The sequence below is a fragment of the Sarcophilus harrisii genome, chromosome 3 (assembly GCF_902635505.1).
Source record: "Sarcophilus harrisii chromosome 3, mSarHar1.11, whole genome shotgun sequence".
NCBI classification, from domain to species: domain Eukaryota; kingdom Metazoa; phylum Chordata; class Mammalia; order Dasyuromorphia; family Dasyuridae; genus Sarcophilus; species Sarcophilus harrisii.
The window spans coordinates 592,409,633-592,429,557 of NC_045428.1; the positions used below are offsets into that span (position 1 = coordinate 592,409,633).

At 61.3% G+C, this 19,925-nt stretch overlaps 1 protein-coding gene across 1 annotated transcript; it reads left to right on the forward strand.

Moving 5' to 3' along the window:
• The first annotated feature begins 3,265 nt into the window (after positions 1 to 3,265).
• On the forward strand, positions 3,266 to 18,703 carry PPP5C (protein phosphatase 5 catalytic subunit). Its single transcript, XM_031963880.1, has 13 exons — positions 3,266 to 3,531; positions 7,061 to 7,302; positions 9,874 to 10,021; positions 15,347 to 15,468; positions 15,621 to 15,686; positions 16,011 to 16,109; positions 16,410 to 16,515; positions 16,889 to 17,031; positions 17,121 to 17,208; positions 17,320 to 17,360; positions 17,521 to 17,699; positions 17,852 to 17,933; positions 18,092 to 18,703. Exons 1-13 carry the CDS (start codon positions 3,411 to 3,413, stop codon positions 18,152 to 18,154), a joined length of 1,500 nt encoding a protein of 499 aa, XP_031819740.1. The 5' UTR covers positions 3,266 to 3,410; the 3' UTR covers positions 18,155 to 18,703.
• The last annotated feature ends 1,222 nt before the right edge of the window (positions 18,704 to 19,925 follow it).

A 19,925-nucleotide genomic window follows, 5' to 3' on the forward strand; every position in this document is an offset into this window, starting at 1 on the left:
TCAGAAAGCCCTCACGTGGAGGAGGAGTTAGCATTGGAAATGATCATGGGAGAAAACTAGGGATTCTGGGAGAAGATCCCGTGTGCAGAAGGCCAAGGGCAGGAACTAGAAGCAGAAGGTCAAATGTGTGGGGTCCAGTTTGACCAAACCAAAGAGAACAATGCTAGAATAAGCCGGAAAGGTTGGTGATAGGTTGGGGGAGGGGCTTTCATTTACCCCTTTTATTGTGTGTCTGTTAAATGTCTGTAGATAGACAAGATAGATAGATAGATGTGGATGAACAGATAGACAGGCTAGATAGATGTTGATGGATAGATGATAAAAGCTATGGATGGAGAGTTTTGGATGGACAGATAGACTAGATAGATGTAGATAGGATAGACGGATGTGGATGGATAGATAAACAGGATAAATAGATTGGTTGGATGGATAGAGAGATAGCTGTGGAGGATAGATAGATGCTAGTAGATGAAGAGTTATGGATGGATGGATGGAGAGCGAGGTAACTGGTGTGTAGTGGTTAGAGCACTGGGCCTGGACTCAGGAAGACCTCAGGTCAAATGCTACCTGGAGACACACGGCTGTGTGAGCCCAGCCGACTCCGTCTTTCTCATCTTTAAGATGGGGGTAACCGGAGCATCAGCCTCCCTCAGGTTGTGAGGAGTAAATGAAAGAACTCGTGTAAAGTGCTTTGGAAACTCTCTAAACACGGGTGGATGTTCCTAAGTAGAGGCACAAGGTGCTGCCTGTTGTCAGGGAAAGGTCCACGGGGGCAAGGTCGTGGGTGCCTTCGGATCTGTGGGAGAGCGTAGTGCGGCCCGTGTGGGGTAGCTTAGGGACCAGGCCTTGAACCCCAGGCACTCTGGTTCTCACTGATCGGCCAACAAGGGTCCCAGCAAAGTCCCAGGGGTCGTCGTTCCCATGGTTCAGAAGTGCTGCTGTTTTGGCCGGTAACCCAGAGCGTCGGTTCCTCCCGGACTGAGTCTTTCTTTCCTGTCTGGGTAAAAGAGGCCATTCTTTGCCTCCTTTCTTAGCCAGCCTTAATCACCGAAGGGGCCTCAGCTAAACGGAGAGCTGGGAAAGGCCTTAGACTAAGAGGGCAAGGGCTCCCGGGGCATCCGGGGCCGTCTCCCGTCATCCTGAGTGAGGGCCCTGGGCCCGGTGCCTGCACCGCCCCCCACCCCCCAAATCCAACCCCCGGGACGTCCCCTTCCCAAGGTCAAGGGCAGACAACAATCAGCAGTAGGAGCCGCCGCTCCAGGGCCGGTTCCCACTGGGCCCCGCGGCCCTCCCTGCCCCTCTCCCGCCTCCCCTTCTTTGGGTGAGAAACGGAGGGGCCTTTACTTGGTCTCCACGGCTATTAAAGTCAAACTGGGCAAATGGAACCTAACTAGGAAACGGGAACCCAAAAGACACCAGAGAACAGTCAAGGGTGGAGGTACTCTAAAAGCCGCAAGTCGCTCCTGGGGCGCCGAGGGGCCTGGAGGCCTGAATTGGAACAGAACCCTTTGTTCTCTGCCCCCACCCCCCACGGTTATCTTCCCCCTTCTAGAATGGAAGCTCCTGGGGGCAGGGACTGGTGCTGGAGCTTCCGGAACATGGGCTTAATGGGTCAGGGGAGGGCTTGGTGGCTTTGGGGTTTCAAGGGCGGTCTGCCAGTCGAGGCTGCCAGTCTTGCGAGAACCGGCCGACAGCAAGTCTTCCCCGCATCCCCAGTGAGTCACGGAGAAGAACCTCTTCCCCTTCTCTCCTTCCTTCCTCTTCCCCCTCCCCCCTTCTTCTCCCCTGGTTGGGAGACTGCTGCTTGACAGGAGCCTCGCCCCCGCTGCCTTGACCTCGCCCGGGGGCCGCGTGACCTCTCTCCGAACTCCAGGCCCGCTAAGTTGTCACGTGGGCTGCGCATCCCGCCCATCGTCAAGGTGCGTCTGACACTTGAGAGGGAGGGGGTGTGTGTGCGCGTGCGTGGGTGTGTGTGTGCGCGTGCGTGGGTGTGTGCGTGCGTGGGTGTGTGCGTGCGCGTGCGTGGGTGCGCGCGCCCCCTCCCTCCTGGGCTGGAGGGCTCGCCCCCCGGCAGGGGTCCCGACCCGAGCAAGCCTCTGGGAGCGGGGCTCAGCCCCCCCCCCCCCCCCCACCCACCGGGCCCGCGGGCCCCCCCCCCCAGGAAAGGGCGCCCATTTACGGCAAGGACAGCTGACGCCGACAGGCCGCTCGCTGCGCCCGCGCTTCACAAGCAGGGCCCCGAGGCCCGAGGCCCGCAGCCCCGGCCCCGCCCGGAGGGGGCAGGGCCACATCCTCTCCCCTTTGGGGGGCGCGCTACGGGCGCCCCCAGCCCGGTTCTTATGCCCGCTCTTCGTCCCCCGCGGCGACCTCCCCCCGAATCAGTTCCCCGGAGTCTTGGGGGGCTTTTCTGCAGCGGACGCGGCTTCTTCCTGCGGCCCGCGCCCCGGCGGCCCCTCCTCCCCCGCGTCAGCACGTGCGGGGCCCCACACGAGGCCACGGATCGGCCCCTGGGGGACCCGGCATCAGGAAGCGCCTGCTTTGTGTAAGGGGCCGAGGGGGAGGGGCACAGGACGGAGCGGAGCCAAGCCTGGCCCGGGGCCTCTGGGCAGGGCCGCCGGCCCCCACGAAGCCCCAGGCAGATCCAGTCAATAAGGATGGGGGGGAGGGGGAGGGGGGGAGGGGACACGCGGCCAGTCCAGGCAAGGCCCCAGGGCCGGAAAATCTCCGCGTTCTACCCCGAGGGCCATAGGGAGCCGGGAAGGTTGCAGGGCACGGCCAGGGACCCCCGGCGAGCGTGCAGAGAGCTCCGTGGGGGGCTAACCGAGGGACGCCCGCCGTCGGACGCCGCTGGTCGGCACAGAACTGAAGCAGCCCCGCCACGAGGCACCGATGACCTCTCGGGAAAAGGTCACGGAAATAAACAAACGGGTGATGAGCGGCTCCTCCAGGAAGCCCTCCGGGACTTCTGGTCCTGGCTCCCGGTCCTGTCCCGGCCTCGCTGGCGGGTTCTGAGCTAAATCTCCCCTCCCGCCTCAGTTGTGCACGTCCGGGTAATGGGACCAGTTAAAGGGGGATACACCGTCTTGAGAGGTTCCAGCCGGCTCTAGACGTTCTAGAAGCCTCAGGGTCTCTCTACGGCTGGCGGGACGCCCCGGGGCCGGTCTAGCCAATCGGGTCCTCCTGACTCTCGATGGTTCGCAGCCGAGGCCCCGCCTCCTTCCCCCGGGGGGAATGTGCGGCCTCCCGGGTCAGCGGTGCGCATGCGCACGGGAGGTCGGTGTGCGAGGCCGGCGCACTGAGCGAAGGGCAGGGAAGGAAGAGGGAGAAGAGGGGCGGGCGGGCGTTTTACGACAGTTGCCGGCGACCGTTGCCTGGGTTGTGGCGGTGGAGGGGTAGGCGCGCTTTGCGGCATGGCGATGGCGGAGGGCGAGCGGCCTGGCTGTGCGCCTCCCCCCCGGGACGAGCCGCCGGCAGACGGCACCCTGAAGCGGGCTGAGGAGCTCAAGACGCAGGCTAACGAGTACTTTAAAGGTGCCCCCCGGGGCTGGAGGGAGGGCGGCGGCGCCGGACGGGCGGGCGGTGCCATGGCAACGGGCGGGCGGGGGGAGGAGGGAGGCTGGAGGGCGCTGCCAGATAGGGAGCCACGGGGAGACTCGGGACACCGGCGCTACCAGATAGGGAGCCGTGGGGAGATTACAGGGGAGGCGCCCCGCAGAGGGTGCCCCGAGGAGGATGCTGCCACCTGGGGAGACAGGTGGAGATCTTGTCCAGAGAGGGAGCCTTGGGGAAATGGGGAGAAGGTTGTCACATACTGAGCCATCTGAAGGCATGAGGAGACTGCTGCCAGATAGTGAGCCATAGGGAAATGCGGAAGGGTGCCACATTGTGAGCCATAGGAAGAGTGCTGCCAGATAGTGAGCCATAGGGAAATGCGGAAGGGTGCCACATTGTGAGCCGCAAGAAGAGTGCTGCCAGATAGTGAGCCATGAGAAAATGTGGAGGTTGCCACATGGTGAGCCGTATGAAGAGTGCTGCCAGATAGTGAGCCATAGGGAAATGTGGAAGGGTGCCCCATTCTGAGCCATAGGAAGAGTGCTGCCAGATAGTGAGCCGTGAGAAAATGTGGAGGTTGCCACATGGTGAGCCGTATGAAGAGTGCTGCCAGATAGTGAGCCATGGGGAAATGTGGAGGTTGCCAGAGAGTGAGCCTTATTGCTTGCTGCCAGAAAGCGAGCCAAGGGAAAGTGGTGTTACCTGGTAAGCCGCAGGGAGACTGCTCTAGACGGTGAGCCGTGGCGGGAGGAAGGGGGGGGTGTGAAGGTTGCCACATAGTGAGCCGTGTGAAGACATGAGGAAACTGCTGCCAGATAGTGAGCCACCGGGAAATGCGGAGAGTTGCCAGATAATGAACCCTATCAAGATTGCTGCTAGATAGAGAGCCATAGGGAACTGTGGAGGTCGCCACATGGTGAGCCGGTCTGCTGCCGGATAGTGAGCCATAGGGGGAAATGGGAAAATTGACTACTGCCAGAGAGTGAGCCATCAGGAAACGTGAAGGTTGCCACATAGTGAGCCATTAAGAGACTCGAGGAGACCGCTGCCAGATAGTGAGCCACACAGTAAGCCATATTGACTGCTTCCAGAAATGGAGCCATAGGGAAATGTGCCACATGGTGAGCCGGTCTGTTGCCAGATAGTGAGCTGTGTGTGGGGGGGAATGGGAAGATTGCCACATATTGTGCCCTATTGATGGCTGCCAGAAAGCGAGCCATAGGGAAGTGTGAAGGCTGCCACATAGTGAGCCATGTGAAGACATGGGCTTGCCAGATAATGAGCCATGGGGAAAGGTGGGAGCGGTTGGAGCACGGTAGCAGGTTGCCACATAGTGAACCATGGGTCGATATGAGGAGCCAGGGGGGAGATGGCTAAATAGGGAGCCAGGGGAAGAGCTGAGGGGAAAGGGCCCAAGATCGGCAGCTATGGGGAGGGAGGGGGCCATGAGGAGAGAGGGAGCGTGCTGGGGAACTGGGAGGATGGGGCTCTCAGGGGGCTTGTGTACTGTTCCAGAGGGAGCCGGCAGGGAGCTGGGAGGGGCACCTGATGGTGACAGGCCTGGCCAGCCCCGAGCCCAGACTAGGAGAAGGGACTTAGAAACAGGAACGTAGGAAAAAGTGGCCTGGCCAGGCCGAGGCCGAGGCAGGACTTGAACTTGGGGCTTCCCCCCATCACCCTGGGCTGGGCTGCGGCCTGTCCCCGGCTCTCCTTGCTGCTCTCCTGGGGCCCTGGAGGGAGAGGTGGCTCCCACGCCCACGTTTCCCCATCTTCTGTTTCCGGAGAAAGCTGAGGGGATACATGGAGCTTCTAAGTCAGGACAGACAGGTGGTGGCCCAGTGGCCTGCCAGAGAGGGAGCCACCAGGGAAGGGGGCGTGTCCGCAGTGACATCATCCTCCGTGGGAGGCAGCACCCTCCCACACAGCAGGGAGGGGACCAGGGCCCCTTTACAGGTGGGGAAACTGAGGCCCCGGGGCAAGCCCCCTGGGCCTGCTGTTCCTCCCCCCTCCACTTTCTGTAAGTTAACAATGCAAATGGGGGAGGGAGGGGATACCCTTCTTTTACCATCAACCCCCATCAAACCCCAACAGGAAATAGCTGAGTCTGAAAAGGAGGGGGAGGCCACAGGAAATTGAGACAGGTGGGAAGGAGGCGCTGCCCTGTGCCTTTTGGGGGTGCCTTCTGTACCCCCGCCTTCTGAGCATATCCTTGTCAAGCAAGACACTCGAAACCACGAGGAGGGGAAGCAGCAGCCCAGAGGAGGTCATCTAGAACCTGGCTCTGCCCTCATGACCTCTGCCCCCACCTCCCCCTGTACCTCAGTCCTCCTGCCATCTCCCCTTCACAGCCTCCGTGCAGTGTGACCAGGAAGTGACCTCTCCCCTTGACCTTCCCCCGCCCGTGACCCCCAGACTAGCTGCTCCCTTTCTGCGCCGTCCCTGGGGAAATCCTTGCTTCTTGGGTGTCACCTCCCGGAAACCCTGAGATAGCGCCTGGCCCTGCCCAGCCTGGCCTCCGCCCCCTCAGATTGCCCGACGCGCTGCCCAGATTTCCTCTGGGCGTCTCTCCTCTGGCTCAGCGGTCTTGGGCTGGAGAGAAGGTCCCCAGGCAGGACCCGGGCACCCCTTCCTCCAGCCCCTGCCTGCCCCAGAGCCCCAGGGCGGGGGCCCCCGGGAAGGAGGCCGGGGCAGGGCCCGGGGGGACGGGCAGAGGTTGGAGTCACTCTGGTAGCACTAGGGAGGTTTAAGGTGGGCCCGAAGGTTGACATTCTCAACATTCTCAATGTGCCTCAAGAGGCTCACAATCCTGCGGTGCTCCGGGGAGGAGGGTGAGCTCTGAGGCACATTGCCGGGCCCGGAGGAGCCCCTGCGGAGGGTGGGCTTCCCTCCAGCGTGGCGGGTGAGGAAGGAGCTGGGCACTGACCCGGGGCCGCCCGCGCTGAGAGGCTGGCTGGCCTTTGGCCCCTCCCCCCCGGGAGGAGCCTTCTGTGGGGAGGCCCTCTGTTCAGTTCTGGGTCCACTGAAACCCCCGGCTCTTTTTCAGACCAGCTGCTCTCTGGCTGTGCCTCCCCCAGCGTGTATCTGTGCACTCTCTCTCACACACAGTCACACACTCTCACATCCGCACTTTTCCGCTCAGACAGAGCTGCCCCCTGCGGCCCTAGAGGAGCTCGGGCCCTCTGGGTGAGAGGGAGGGTGGGGGGGGGGCCATGGGTGTCCCCTCCCCCGTCCCCACGGGGCCAGACATCGAGCCCCGTCTCCCCCCGAGGTTCCTGGGTGACTTTGGCCGAAAGGATGAGCAGCGCTTCCGGTGGGAGGCGGGACCTGCGGCCCCCAGGGAGCAGAGGCCTGGCTGGGGCGGCGCCGGCTCGGGGGCCTCGGCCTCTCCCGGCCCCCTTGGGTTCCAGGTGGGAGAGCCAGGCCGGGGGGCCTGGAGTGACCCGTGGGAGCGCCTGCGACATCCGCAAGGGGAGGCGGCTTCTCACCGGCCCTTCTCCCGCCCGCCCAGGCAAGGACTACGAGAACGCGGTCAAGTTCTACAGCCAGGCCATCGACCTGAACCCCAACAACGCCATCTACTATGGCAACCGCAGCCTGGCCTACCTCCGGACAGAGTGCTACGGCTACGCCCTGGCAGACGCCACCCGCGCCGTGGAGCTGGACAAGAAGTACATCAAGGGCTACTACCGCCGGGCCACCAGCAACATGGCCCTGGGCAAGTTCAAGGCCGCGCTGCGGGACTACGAGACGGTGAGTCACCCCCCCTTCCCCCGGGGGAGCCAGGGGGGTTCCGGAGCTGGGGAGGGCCCAGACACAGCGCCCCCTCCCAAGGGAGGGGGAACGGGCCCCGAGAAGGGCCGCAGGGGGTCAGGGGGCGTGGGCCGGAGCGGGGGGCTCTTCCCCAACCGCCAGGAGGGGCCCCGAGGCCCGGGGAAGGGGCCCCACAGAAGGTTCCCAGGCGTAGGAACAGGTTTGAGAGCGGCTCCCATTTGATGGCCCCCCAAGGGAACCATCTCTGACCCAGAGAGGACACACAGCTCCAGGTGGGGGTTGTTGCTCTGCCGTGGTCAGAACCAGGAGTCCAGAAACTCGGGGAGGCGGCGGGCAGAGCGGGGCACGTGCTCCTGGGAACGTGGGTCTTGTTGCTGTCACAATCCTTTCTGGATGTGGTCCCACCCCATCGCTGCCCCTCCCAAGAAAAAAACCCTGATAGAGCGCGGGTGGCGCTGGGGAGGGCGCCCCTGTTCTGTACCCCTGGGAACTCCCCCCGCCCCCTTCCATCCCCCAGGGAGCCTATGGTTCTGTGTGCAGACCTCCCCGTGGTCTTGCTGTACATCCTCACTCGCTAAAGGTCTGGGGTCTTGGCGCCTCAGCGCGCCGCGCCGAACATCAGGTGTGCAGGGGCCTTTGTCACAGGGGGCTCTCAGGCCCGCGGGTGTCCCCCTGCTCAGCCCCTCCCCCCAATGTTCTAGACCTTGGGGGGGGGCAGCTTCCCTGCGGCCTTCGGTGGGCTCCGGGAGGCACGTGTCCCATGCACACAGCCAGGAGCTGGCCGCTTGGGGCGTCTGTCCCCATTATAGGGGCCCTGCCCCCTTCCCCCCCGCCCCCCCCCCCGACCCAGCAGCCTCGGGCCGAGTGTGCCGTGGGCCCCGGGATGCCGTTTCTCTCCATGCGGGCCTCCTGGCTTCTGTGAGCGGGTGTAGACGGGAGGTCGCCAGGTGTGTGATCCTTGGCTGAAAGGCTGCGCCGTTTCTCCCCTGGCCTCCTGGGCCTTTCTAAGGCCCGGCCTTGCTCCCTGGGCTGGGTCTGTCGGCCATCTCTGCTGCTCTTCCCTGGCCGTGGGGGGCACCTGAGCCGCCTGCTCTGGGAGCTCCTGGCGGGGCAGGCTTCTCCCGGGGCAGATCCCAGAGGCAGCTAGGGGCTCATTGCCCCACTCGGGCGCCACCGTGCCTGTGGCGGCACGGTGAGAGGATGCTCGGCAGGAGTGGGGGCCCGGGGGCCTGCAGGAAGGAGGCGTGTTTGCCTCTAAGGATTTGCACGGGGACTTTTGGACCCTCAGGGTAGGAGCCTCCAGTTTATGAGCTGGGGAATCTTCGAACCTGGTGTGTGCAAAAGGAAATGGGGCATGTTGGGGAGCTGAGGGGGATCCCTGGGGCCTGGGAAGTTGGGGATTGAGGGGGCTGGGTGGCGGGAACTCCTGCACCCCACTGGCGAAAGCCCATTTGTCCTGACTCCACACCCTTGTAGGCCCCCACAAATGTCTGTGTCAGTGGGGAGCCCAGCCCTGGCCCTGCCCACCCCCACCTTGGTAGCCCAGAGGACTTAGACCCCGGCTCGCTGATGTTCCTTCCTGCTCCAGGAGTCTCTTACCCTGCTGCCAGCCCTGAGCCAGGTGGACGGGAAAAATGGCCGCCCCGGCCCCAGAAGTCCTCGGGCTTTCTGGAGGAGGGTGGGGAACAAAGGCGCTCTGGGGTGTCCTCTGGGGCCCTTCCCTCACTGGCCCCTGGCATGTGCACAGCCCCGTTCCTGAGACCTCCTGGGCAGTCATGGGGCTTCGGGGCCCTCTCCCTCCGCTGTAAGCTCAAAGGGTCCTGCCTGGCTCTGGGCCGGAAGCAGGCAAATGACTGTTTCCAGCTCCCTGTGTCTGGGACTTGAGGAGTTTATTTCCAGCCTCGGTTTCCCTCTGTCTCACTCCCCAAGTCCTGTTAGCAAAGCACCACTTGGGGAAGTGCCCCAGGGTCTCTGCGTCTCTCCAGCTCCGGGTGTGTGGGTGTTGGGGAAGGAGCCCCGGCTCCCTTCCCTGCCCCTCCTCGAAAAGATCCCGTCCCCTCTGGGTCGTCTGAAGGCTGCTGTGCCCGGCACTCGGACCCCAGAAACCTCCAGTGTTTGGCAGCAGAGCCGCCCCCTGCCCCGGCCTGGGCAGGAACCACCAGGATCTGCCACCCAGAGGCCCCAAGCCGAGGCCTTCCCTGGGGGTGCTTTAAGTGCAGGAGCTGGGCCTTCCTGCCCAATTGGGCCCGCCCGGGTCCCACCTGGGACCCTGGGACCCAGAACTGGACTGGGCGGATGTGCCCTTTGGCCTGGGACCAGCTCCCTGTGCCTTCTGGGCTCAGACTGCACGCTGCCACTGGTGGCCGTTGTGGGCCCTTCCTGCCGCCTCCTCCTGCAGGATTCCCCCCGGCCGGGAGCCCCTCTCCCTTTGCCCTTGTTCTGAAGCGGTTCCATGGCCTCCCCCCACACCGTCTCCTTCCTCATCTTCAGAGTCAGTCAGGCCCGGCCCCCGCTTTCTGCTCCCTGACACGCTCCCCATCTCCCGTCCAGGTAGTGAAGGTGAAGCCCAATGACAAGGACGCCAAGATGAAGTACCAGGAGTGCAACAAGATCGTGAGGCAGAAGGCCTTTGAGCGCGCCATCGCCGGGGACGAGCACAAGCGCTCTGTCGTGGACTCCCTGGACATTGAGAGCATGAGTGAGTTGCGCGTTGCCCCCGGGGGCGGGGCTGGGGCCCAGGGCAGGGGGCTTGGGCTGGCAGCTGGGTCTTGGCAGCGGCCCTGAAGCTGGGAGCCTCCTTCGAGGCGGGCGGCAGCATCACTCTGGTGCTCTGTCTGCTCCTAGGGGCTCCTCCCCTCCCCTTTCGCTCCCACAGCCCTCTTGCCTCCCCAGGGACAAGCTCAGGGGAAGGTGGGGAGCAGGGCAGCCGGGCCTGGGCCTGCCCATGTTGCCAGCTGGTGTCCCCGAGACAGGGCAGCTGGTGGAGCTCGGGCGGAGGGGCCGGCCCGTCTTTCTCCATGTAGGCCCCCACCTGCTCCCTCACCCTCCGCCCCCGCTCTGGTCCTAGGTGGCCCAGGTGCCACGGGGCGAGAGCCTGGCTCTTGGGCCCCATCCCTGGCTCTGTGCTGAGCCTTTGCTGCGGCCTCAGGTGGCCCTCCCGCTGGCGCTCCTTGGGGTTCTCTGACAGCCGGACGCAGCCGTCAGAGCCCCCAGCCCCCGAGGGGGGGGGGGGGTTTCTCCCAGAATCCCTGTGTTCTGTCCCTGTTCTCACTTTGTTGGTGTCTCCCTCCTGGTCCTGGGGGGAGAAGCAGGATCTCTTAGCATCTGGTTCCGTGTTGGGGCATTGGCGATCCTGGGGCAGGCAGACCTGAATCTTGGGATGGAGCGGCTGAGCCCGGGAGCTCCGGGGGGGGGCAGGGCCCCCCATCTGGCAGCCGCCCCCCGGACCCTCTTCTGGGGGCTGCGCTCGGCCTCCTCTCACAGCCCTAATCCCCTCGCCCCCAGACTCCTCCATTTCCTGCCCTCTCTTCTCTCCCCCTTCCTTCCTTCCTGCCCTCACTTTCTCCATCCTTCCTCTTTGTCTCCAGGAGAAGAAGGTCCCGAAGTCTCCCCTTGTCTGAACTTTGTTTCCTTTTACCTTGTGGTCGGGGTTGGAGCCTGACCGAGCCAGTCAGCTCCGTATTGTTAAGACATCCTCTGCTTTCTCACATCCTGCTTCCCAGGGTCTAGCCAAATAACATCCTCTTCCCTGCCAAAAACAAAGAACATCGGGCCGGCCTGTGCTCCCCCAGGCCTCTCGGCCAGGGACTGCTGGGGAGCAGCGCCCTGTCTGCTCTTCTTCAAGAACTATTGGGTCTCAGAGATTGAGGGGTCCAGGCCCCCCGGGCCATTCCCGATCAGTCTCCTCCCCTCCTCCTGCAGCAGGAAGGAAGGCCAGGGTGCAGCTCACAAAGAACCCGGACTACTTTTCTTCCCCTCCTGGCGCTGCTCCTAATTCTGGCCTCTCGGGGCCAGTCCATCCCCGGCCCAGCCCGCTCCCCGCTGCCTGGGTTACTGCACCAGCCTTTCTCCTCAGAGCTGCCTGGAGTCCGCAGCTGGGACCCAGAGCCAAGTACCCCCTGGGCCAGGCCAGGCTCTGCGGTGGGCAGGCCTTGTCCAAGACTGGCCTGCTTCGGCATGGAGCTGCGCGGGGCCTGGGATGATGAACTTGGAGAAGGAGGGCCTCCATGCCCACACAGTGGGGAGGGAGGAGATCTGTATGGGATGGGGGAGCGACACCCCCAGACCCCAAATCCTTGTACAGGCAAAGGGACTGAATCTCAGGGATGGAAAGTAGTGCGTGGCTGAGAGGCAGGACTCCGGCCTGGGCTAAACTGGCGCCTTGTAAACACCGAGGAGACTCGGGGTGTCTGGGAGCTCCGCCATGCTTTTCTCCTGCTAAACTCCCTCCCAGGTTCCAGGAGGCCCATTTTAATTTCATGGTGCAGGGAGCTGGTGAAACACTAAGGGAGTCACAAGTCCGTGCTATACTCTTAAGGAAGTTGAACCAAGGGAACCAGTGAAAATGAACCTGATCTCAGAGACAAAGAAGCGGTTTGGGGGGTAGAGAGGCAGGATGCAGCTCAAGCTCCTGCCTCCGGGGCACCAGTTAGTACCCCCTAAATGCTGATGGGGATTCCGGGGACCTCAGCATCGGTTTTGCCTAAGGTCAGTTTGGTGATCAAGCCAGCGCTGAAATGCCCAGTTGGGATGTGTTTTGCCCCAGTCCCTCTGGCTTTATCCCACTTTGGACTTCTGTCCTTCCGGGCTGCAGAGCTTCACGTATCTCAGCCTTTCCCTGGAAATCTCACAGGCAGGGACCAAAAATACCAGGAGTTAAAACTCAGCACTTGTTACTGGTGTACTTTGTGACCTTACGTTAGTTTCTTTCTCTCTCCGAACCTTAGTTTCCCCATCTGCAGATTTAGGGGACTGGACCAGATGGTCTGTTAGGGCTCTTGCAGCTCCAGGGGTCCATGGCCCCATCATTCTAGCTTAAGAAAGACTTGTACTGCTTTTCCCACAGCTTTTTTAGAAGATGCTCTTCCCCTCCACTTCTGCACCTTCCCAGGGTCTCTTCCAACTCTCCTGTCCCTCTAACCACAGGCTCTTCATTTAAGAACAGAGAGAAGATAGAATAAATCAACAAGTTCTTTGCTCATATATCTCAAAATCTGAGTTACTTAAAAGAGTTCAGTGGTTCTCTGTTCTCTAGATTTTTTTTTTTTTTTTTTTTAATTTGTTAAATCTTGATTAGGTAAGGAAGCAAGGTCTAGTTGAGTCCTCATGGCAGCAGCCTCCCTTGTGGCAGCTAGGATGTTGAGGAGCTCCTCTCTCTTCCTCTTGGCCAGGGTGTGAATTCCCACCTTTTTTGGGGTGGGGATGAACTTAGAGATTCACTTATCCTTGGAGGTTTTTACCAATTCCACGGCCTACCTTTCATAAGGAGTAAAGCCACACACGTCCCGGATCTTATCTCTCACAGACTTGGTGGGTTTGGTCAAGCGTCCACAGCAGTGGCAGCGTCAACGACTTCAGACCGTTCTTGGTGACTTTGTGGCCCTTGTTGAGATCCGCCGTGGTGCTATTGTAGCCCCAGTGGCGGCCACAGCAGAAGGCGATGTAGTTTTTGTTCTTTTACCTGTGACATAATCTTTTTCTTTTCTTTTTTTTTTTAAACTCTAAACAAGAAAGATTTGATTTCCCTACATAGTTGTTTGTTTTAATTATACAACTGTATTTACTTGTGTTCCTGTTGTTTGGGATGTTTGCAGATCAAATAATCTTTCTTTTGTGTGTTTTTTGTTTTTGGAGCAATATCTCAAGTACCTAGCTTGTTGAAAGTTTATCTTGCATTGATCAATCAGTGTATAGGATCTATTGCTTTGGTTTATAACTTGAGTGCCTTTTTCTTTTTGGAATATACTGTTTCCTTAGGTTCACTGATTTCTCATGAACATCAAATAATCTTTCCTTCATATTTAGAGAGCTCTCTCCTTGGTTGCTTGACAGAATTTTTTGTTGTTTTTGTAGCTGTGAAATTCAATTAACATATATATCCTAGAGCTTGAAGCATGTTTGTTTTCCTCTCTGATGTCCATCTCTGGATTCTGTGTATTGCTGTCTGTACTCAGAATTTGGGACAATTTTCTTAATGCCCTTTCCTGTAGGCTGTTGCTTTTTGATTTGATGTTCTCTTTTGGAAGGTCTATGATCTGGAAGTTTTCTTTACATAGCCTCACTTTTATGGAATTCATGTGCTCTGTGAATGTGCTCCTCTTTGCTTTCCTTCTGCCAAATTGTTTTCTATTTCAGTATTTTTGTGTTGAGATGTTTATTCTCTCAGAGCCTCTGCTCTGCTTTGGAGGAGTTTTCTGTCAGGTATTCACTTTTTCTTACTCAGCTATTTATGTTTTTAAAGTCATTCTACCTCTGATTTCTGAGCTTCAAACTTTTATCTCTATTTTGAATTATTCTGGAGTTGCTTCCTACTGTTCTAGGATCTCAAGAGTACAGAGTTTTCCTTTTCTTTGGTTCATTTTCTTTAATGGTATAATATTTATTCATTATGCTTTAGATTCTCTTTAAGCTTTTAATTACTTTTCCCTTTTTTTTATAAAATAAATTTTAAAGAATTTATTTTATTTAAAAAATTTAAGAAAAATAGAAAAAGAATACAAAACTAAATAAAGCAAAATGAAAGAACATTGTCTTGTGCCTGACAGAACATCAGGGAGGATTCAGAATATGTAACAGCAAATGATCAGCTTAAGAAAGTATTGAATTATGTTCAGAAGTGTCCATCTTTACTTCCTTATAGTTGTTCTTTGATTCTTACCGTGCACCTTCTGTATTCTTTTTTGCCCTTTCACCCCCTGTCACCCCCAAGCAGGCTAGAGTTAAGAGTCCCTACAACTTGCAGCTCAGTTGCTCTAGAGCAACTTCCCTGGGACTGGTTCCCCCTTCATTCTTTGGCTTCCTCCCCTTCCGTTGCTGGGCTGTGGGAAGGAGCGCGTGGGGCCTGTGGGCGGCTGGCCCTTGCGAGCCCAAGCTTGGCTCCCTCCGCCCCTGGTCTTCCTGTGGGGAGCCCCCATCTCCCCAGGCCGGCTTCGGGCTTCCCTGCCTTTTGTGGTGGCTTGTTCGACCCTTGGGGAACCGCCCTTTGAGGCTGGGGCCGAGGTGGTTGCAGGGGTCCCCCCAGGCTCGCCGGGGCCCACAGCTGTCACTGACCAGAACGCGGGTTGTCAGCTCGGTGCAGGGGCCCCGGGGCCCTCGAGCCCAACCTCTGACTTTCTGCCACGTTGCAGACCCTGCCTCGGGCGGCCTCTGGGAGAGCTCTGACGGTCGGGATGTCATTTGTCTCATTAACCTTCCTTAAGCACTGTCCCTGCTGCTCCTCGTGCCCGCCCTGCTGGGTCCTCCCCACCGCTGGCCTGGCACACGGCTGTGGGCATCCGCCGGCCCCCCCGGCCCCTTACGACAGCCGGGGTGTGGGGCCGTCTCCTTAAGGGCTCTATTCCCACCCAGCAGCAGAGAGAAGGGCCCGGAGCTGGGATGGAGGCCCTGCCGCAGGGGGAGGTGGGGCATGCTGTCCCTGAGACGGCTTCTGGGCTCAGGGGTCGCCTGTGTTTTCTTTGCAATCCTGTGAAATGGATCTTTGTCTTCTCGCCTGGCACCGTGGGATGGGGCCCTTGCGTCACCGGGCCAGGTCCCTCCGTCTCAGGAGATGATTTGGGAACGATAAATGGCGAGTTCAGACTTTGTGACAGACCCTTTGGCATCTGGCTCGAGCCCAGGCCCTGCCTTTGGCCGGCTCCCTCAGGCTGCCCAGGCTGATCTCCAAGACCTGCCTTTGCTCTGGGGTCCGGACCCTTCTCCTCTGAGCCCCCCCTCCCGGGCCCAGACCTCGCGCCCCCTGAGCTCCGGCTCTGCTCCTCTAGGAGGGGCAGGACAGTGGGCGCTGACCCCTCCCCTCTGCCCCCAGCCATCGAGGACGAGTACAGCGGCCCCAAGCTAGAGAACGGCAAAGTCACCCTGCCCTTCATGCAGGAGCTCATGCAGTGGTACCGAGAGCAGAAGAAGCTCCACAGGAAGTGCGCCTACCAGGTGAGCCCGCCCGGCCCGGCCCCCGTGGGGGGGGGGAGCCGGGGACCAGGGGTGGGGGGGGGCAGGAAGTAAGGCTTGGAGCTTGAGCAAGGCAGGGGGCCCTGGGGGGCGGGGCTGTCCTCTGTGCTCATAGCTCCTCTCCCCCCACTCAGATTTTGGTGCAGGTGAAGGAGATCCTGTCCAAGCTGACCACGCTGGTGGAGACCACACTCAAAGAGGTGCCTCTGTGTTTGGGGGTGGGAGCACCCTGGGGGAGGGGGAGGGGAGGAGCCTTGCGGGTGGGGCTGGGGCCTGGCCGGCAGACACTTACCCGGCTTGGGTTTTGTCTCCCCTTGGCTGTCTGTCTCTTCAACCCCCTCCCCCTATCCTGACCTTCCCCCATCTCTCCCTGTCCCCCTTTTGGGCCATCTCGGCGTCTCACCCATCCCCCCACTGTCTCTCCTGTCTCTCTCTCTCTGTCTCTTATCTCTCTCCCCTCCCCCTCTGGTCTCTGCCTCCGCCTCTCTCTGTGTCTCCCTCTTCCCTGACCTCTTTTCTTTCAGACAGAGAAGATTACAGTCTGTGGGGACACCCACGGCCAGTTCTATGACCTGCTTAACATATTTGAGCTCAATGGTCTGCCCTCGGAGACCAACCCCTATGTATCCTTTCTGGGCCGCCGGCCCCCGTGGGCAGCCTGGGAGCTTTGCCCCTGCTCAGTGTCCCCCCCCAGACGTCCCCGCAGTCAGGCAATGGCCCTCGTGTCCAGCCTCAGCTCTGCTCCCCGGCCCCCTGGACAAGCCCCCCCCGGCACCTTGGGGTTGTCCGGCCTGGTGCGCGTGGGCTGCCCTTCGGCTGCAGCTGCTGGCCCTGGGACCCCCGTGGTGCCTGATGGGAGTGGGGCGGGAGGGCCTGGGGGCCCCTTCCGCCCCTGCAGGTTTTCCTGAGCTTCCCCGGCACAGATATTTAATGGAGACTTTGTGGACCGAGGCTCCTTCTCGGTAGAAGTGATCCTCACCCTCTTTGGCTTCAAGCTGCTTTACCCTGACCACTTTCACCTGCTGCGAGGTAAGCGGGAGCCGGGTGCGGGCACAGAGAGGCGGGCGCCAGTGGCGGGCAGGGGCCAGAGCCGCCCGGTCCCTCCCTCAGCCCCGGCGGCGCACAGAGCCCCAGGTTCCTCGAGAAACATCGCCGGGCTCCCTGCTCCCCCCGGGCCCCTGGGAGGCGGGCGCTCACCCTCCCCCGGCCCGGGCCTCTGTAAGGAGGGCCCGGGCGGCCTCGGCCTCGCTCCGGCAGCCGGCGCTCTCCAGGCCTTTGTAGTCAGATTCTCGGTGACGCCCTAGTGGGGGTCCCGCCGGGGGCCGACGCCCCGACCCATGCCCAGCCTTAACCAGCAGGCCTGTGAGCCAGGGTCTTCCCTCCATCCCTCAAAATCCCCCAGGGAACCACGAGACAGACAACATGAACCAAATCTACGGCTTTGAGGGGGAGGTGAAGGCCAAATACACAGCCCAGATGTTTGAGCTTTTCAGCGAGGTATTTGAGTGGCTGCCCCTGGCCCAGTGTATCAACGGCAAGGTGCTGGTAAGCCTTTGTGGGGCAGGGGCAAGGGGCAGCCCTGGGGGAGCGGGGGAGGGAGGGGGGTGCCCTCACCACGCCTCCTGCCTCCCCAGATCATGCACGGGGGGCTCTTCAGCGAGGACGGGGTCACCCTAGACGACATCCGGAAGATCGAGCGGAATCGGCAGCCCCCCGACTCCGGTGAGTTCCGTGGGGCCCTGGGCACGTCCCTGCCAGAGTGGGACTTGGGGCGGAGGCGTCCGGGGCCCGGGCCCTGCTAACTGCCCCTCTCTCTTCCCCGTCCTCACACAGGCCCCATGTGCGATTTGCTCTGGTCTGATCCACAGCCCCAGGTCAGTGAGCGCTCACCTCGCGCAGGGTCCCCGGAGGGTGGGGGGAGACGGCGGTGGGGGGCTGGGGGGGAGATGGCGGCTGGGGGCCCGGGGGGCGGGGGGAGATGGCAGCGGGGGGCTGGGAGGCCAGGGGGCCGGCTCTGACCCTTCTCTCCTCCAGAACGGGCGCTCGGTCAGCAAGCGAGGCGTGAGCTGCCAGTTTGGACCAGACGTCACCAAGGCCTTCTTGGAGGAGAATCGGCTGGACTACATCATCCGCAGCCACGAGGTGAAGCCTGAGGGCTACGAGGTGGCCCACGACGGCAAATGCGTCACTGTGTTCTCTGCCCCCAACTACTGGTGAGGAAGCCGGGCCCTGCTGGGGCCCCCCCGACCCCCCGACCCTCTGGGACCGCTCCCACCCTCAGGCCCTGCTGCCTCCCCCACCCCTGCCGCGCCACCTCTGGGGCTCCCCTGGTTCTGCCTCCTGATGTGGCTGTTCCTTACCACAGCGACCAGATGGGCAATAAGGCCTCCTACATCCACCTCCGAGGCTCTGACCTGCGGCCCCAGTTCCACCAGTTCACAGCAGTGGTGAGTCCCCGGGTGCCCTTAGCTTGTAGGTCTGGGTGAAGATTGGGCTGGGGTCAGGGGCCAGGGAGCAGAGGTCGGGGAGCACAGGCCAGGGGTCAGGTAAAGCATGGGCAGGAGCCCCGAGGAGCCTCCCTGACAGGACTTCTGGTCTCCTGCAGCCTCATCCCAATGTCAAGCCCATGGCCTACGCCAACACGTTGCTGCAGCTGGGGATGATGTGAGGGGGACGCAGGGGCCTGGGCGGAGGCTCCCCTGGAGCCGGGCGCCGGCCCAGCCCTCGCTCCCAGCAGGAGGCTGGCCTGGCCCAGAAGTTGGAGACCCGAGGAGTTCCACCTGCTTTTACTTTGTAAACTTTGTATTTATTCCCCCACTTTGGTTCAAGGGGTCTGCATCCCCAGGACAATGGGCATTTGTGGGCTGGGGCTTCTGGGGGCTTGCTGCCCCAGGGCATTCTGGGAGGAGGCGGTGAGAGCCGGGGGAGGGAGAAGGGCAGGGCCAGGGGAGCCGCTCCCACCCCCTTCGTTTGCATGGCTCTGCCCCCTTTCCACCCATCACTGAAGCAATAGGCCCCATGGAGGGGCTGGGGGTCAGGGGTCCTCTCTGCTCCATCCACCAAGGGCTCTCAGTCTACTGGAGCCCCCCAGGCAGGGGCCGAGAGCCAGGCCCGCCCAGAGCCCTCCCCGCCCCACCCAAGCTATTTTACTGTCTGTAATTAAATATGTTAAAATAAAGTCATTATTGTAAACCAGCCTGGCTGGGGAAGAATCAGACCCCCCTGTCCGCTTCATTCCCCGTGGGCCGCTGAGAGTAACCCCCAGAGGTTGGGAGCCCCAGAGCGGGAGGGGCTGGAGAGAGCTGATCCCTGCCTAGGAGGAGCCCAGGCCCCCTCCCATTGCGGCAGGAATTGTTAGGGGGCCCATGCAGTCTGGGGGGCACCAGGCCATGAATCCCCCGGGATCCGCCCCGTCTGGGCCCCAACAAGGGGGCGCTCCGGCCTCCTCCTGGGCCTTGATGGCTGCTGCTGCCCCCACCCACTCTACCCTGGCCCAACAACAGGCAGTGATGGCCCCTGCCCTAAGTGATGGCTGCCGGCCCTCCCATGGCTTCTCCCCTGGGCCTCCCAGCCTTTGCCCTTAGACCAGCCCGTCATGGGCCAGAACTCTGAACTGAGACAAGGGTTCTCACAAGGTGCTGAGTGGGATGGAGGAGACCGCGGTTACCTGGCTTAGTGCCGTGATCTCGGGGATCAGTGTGACTGATCTAATCTCACCACAGGTAACGGCTCCCTAGGGATACACTGGCTTATACTCCAGGCCGGACCCTCCCTCAGCTTCAGAGAGAGGCAGAGAAGACAAAGGGCCGGGGGCGGGAGCTCGGGCTCTGGGAGCCAAGGGGGAATCGGGCCACCTTCGGTCAGGCTCCCAGGGCCGGGGGGTCTCCGAGTCAGAGTTGGGGACCACAGACTCCCGGGGCCGGGACCCAAGCTCTTGGACCCAGATCCATCGCTTCTCCTGCCCTTGGGTGGTGGACCCGGCCTCCTGCACTTCTCCACTGAAGAAAGCTGCCGGGGCCCAGGCCAGGAGACAAGGCTTTGAAGGGGACAGTGGAGGATTTGGACTTTGGCCCCTTCCCCAGACCTCCAGAAAACCACTGGGAGTACTACCTGGGCCAGGCCAGAAGCAGGGCCCCAGACCGCCCTTCTCGGCCCCTGCTTCTGCAGCAGGGAAGGCTCCTGCTGCACCCGCTCTGCCAGGTCCCTCAGAGGGATCCCAGCTGGGAGCAGGACCCGGGAGCTGGGCAGACTCTGGGCCCTGGGTCCATGTTGGGGCTGGTCCCTGCTGCGCTTGGGGCTCCTGGCCCGGACTGGCAGCAGGCCTCTGGCCTGGAGACTGGCTCCAGTCCCTATCGTGCCAGGTTCCCGGACAGGGTGCTGGGGGACACCTCGGGCATCCTGCCTCCCCCCCTCCCCCAGCACTGATGTGCTCGGTTGCC

Excerpts from the sequence above, each read along its gene's own strand:
- PPP5C (XM_031963880.1), top strand. The coding sequence starts at position 3,411 with ATGGCGATGGCGGAGGGCGAGCGGCCTGGCTGTGCGCCTCCCCCCCGG. Across the intron at positions 17,361-17,520 it reads GGTCTGATCCACAGCCCCAG|AACGGGCGCTCGGTCAGCAA; the intron begins GTCAGTGAGCGC and ends TCTCTCCTCCAG. Across the intron at positions 17,934-18,091 it reads TCCACCAGTTCACAGCAGTG|CCTCATCCCAATGTCAAGCC; the intron begins GTGAGTCCCCGG and ends GGTCTCCTGCAG.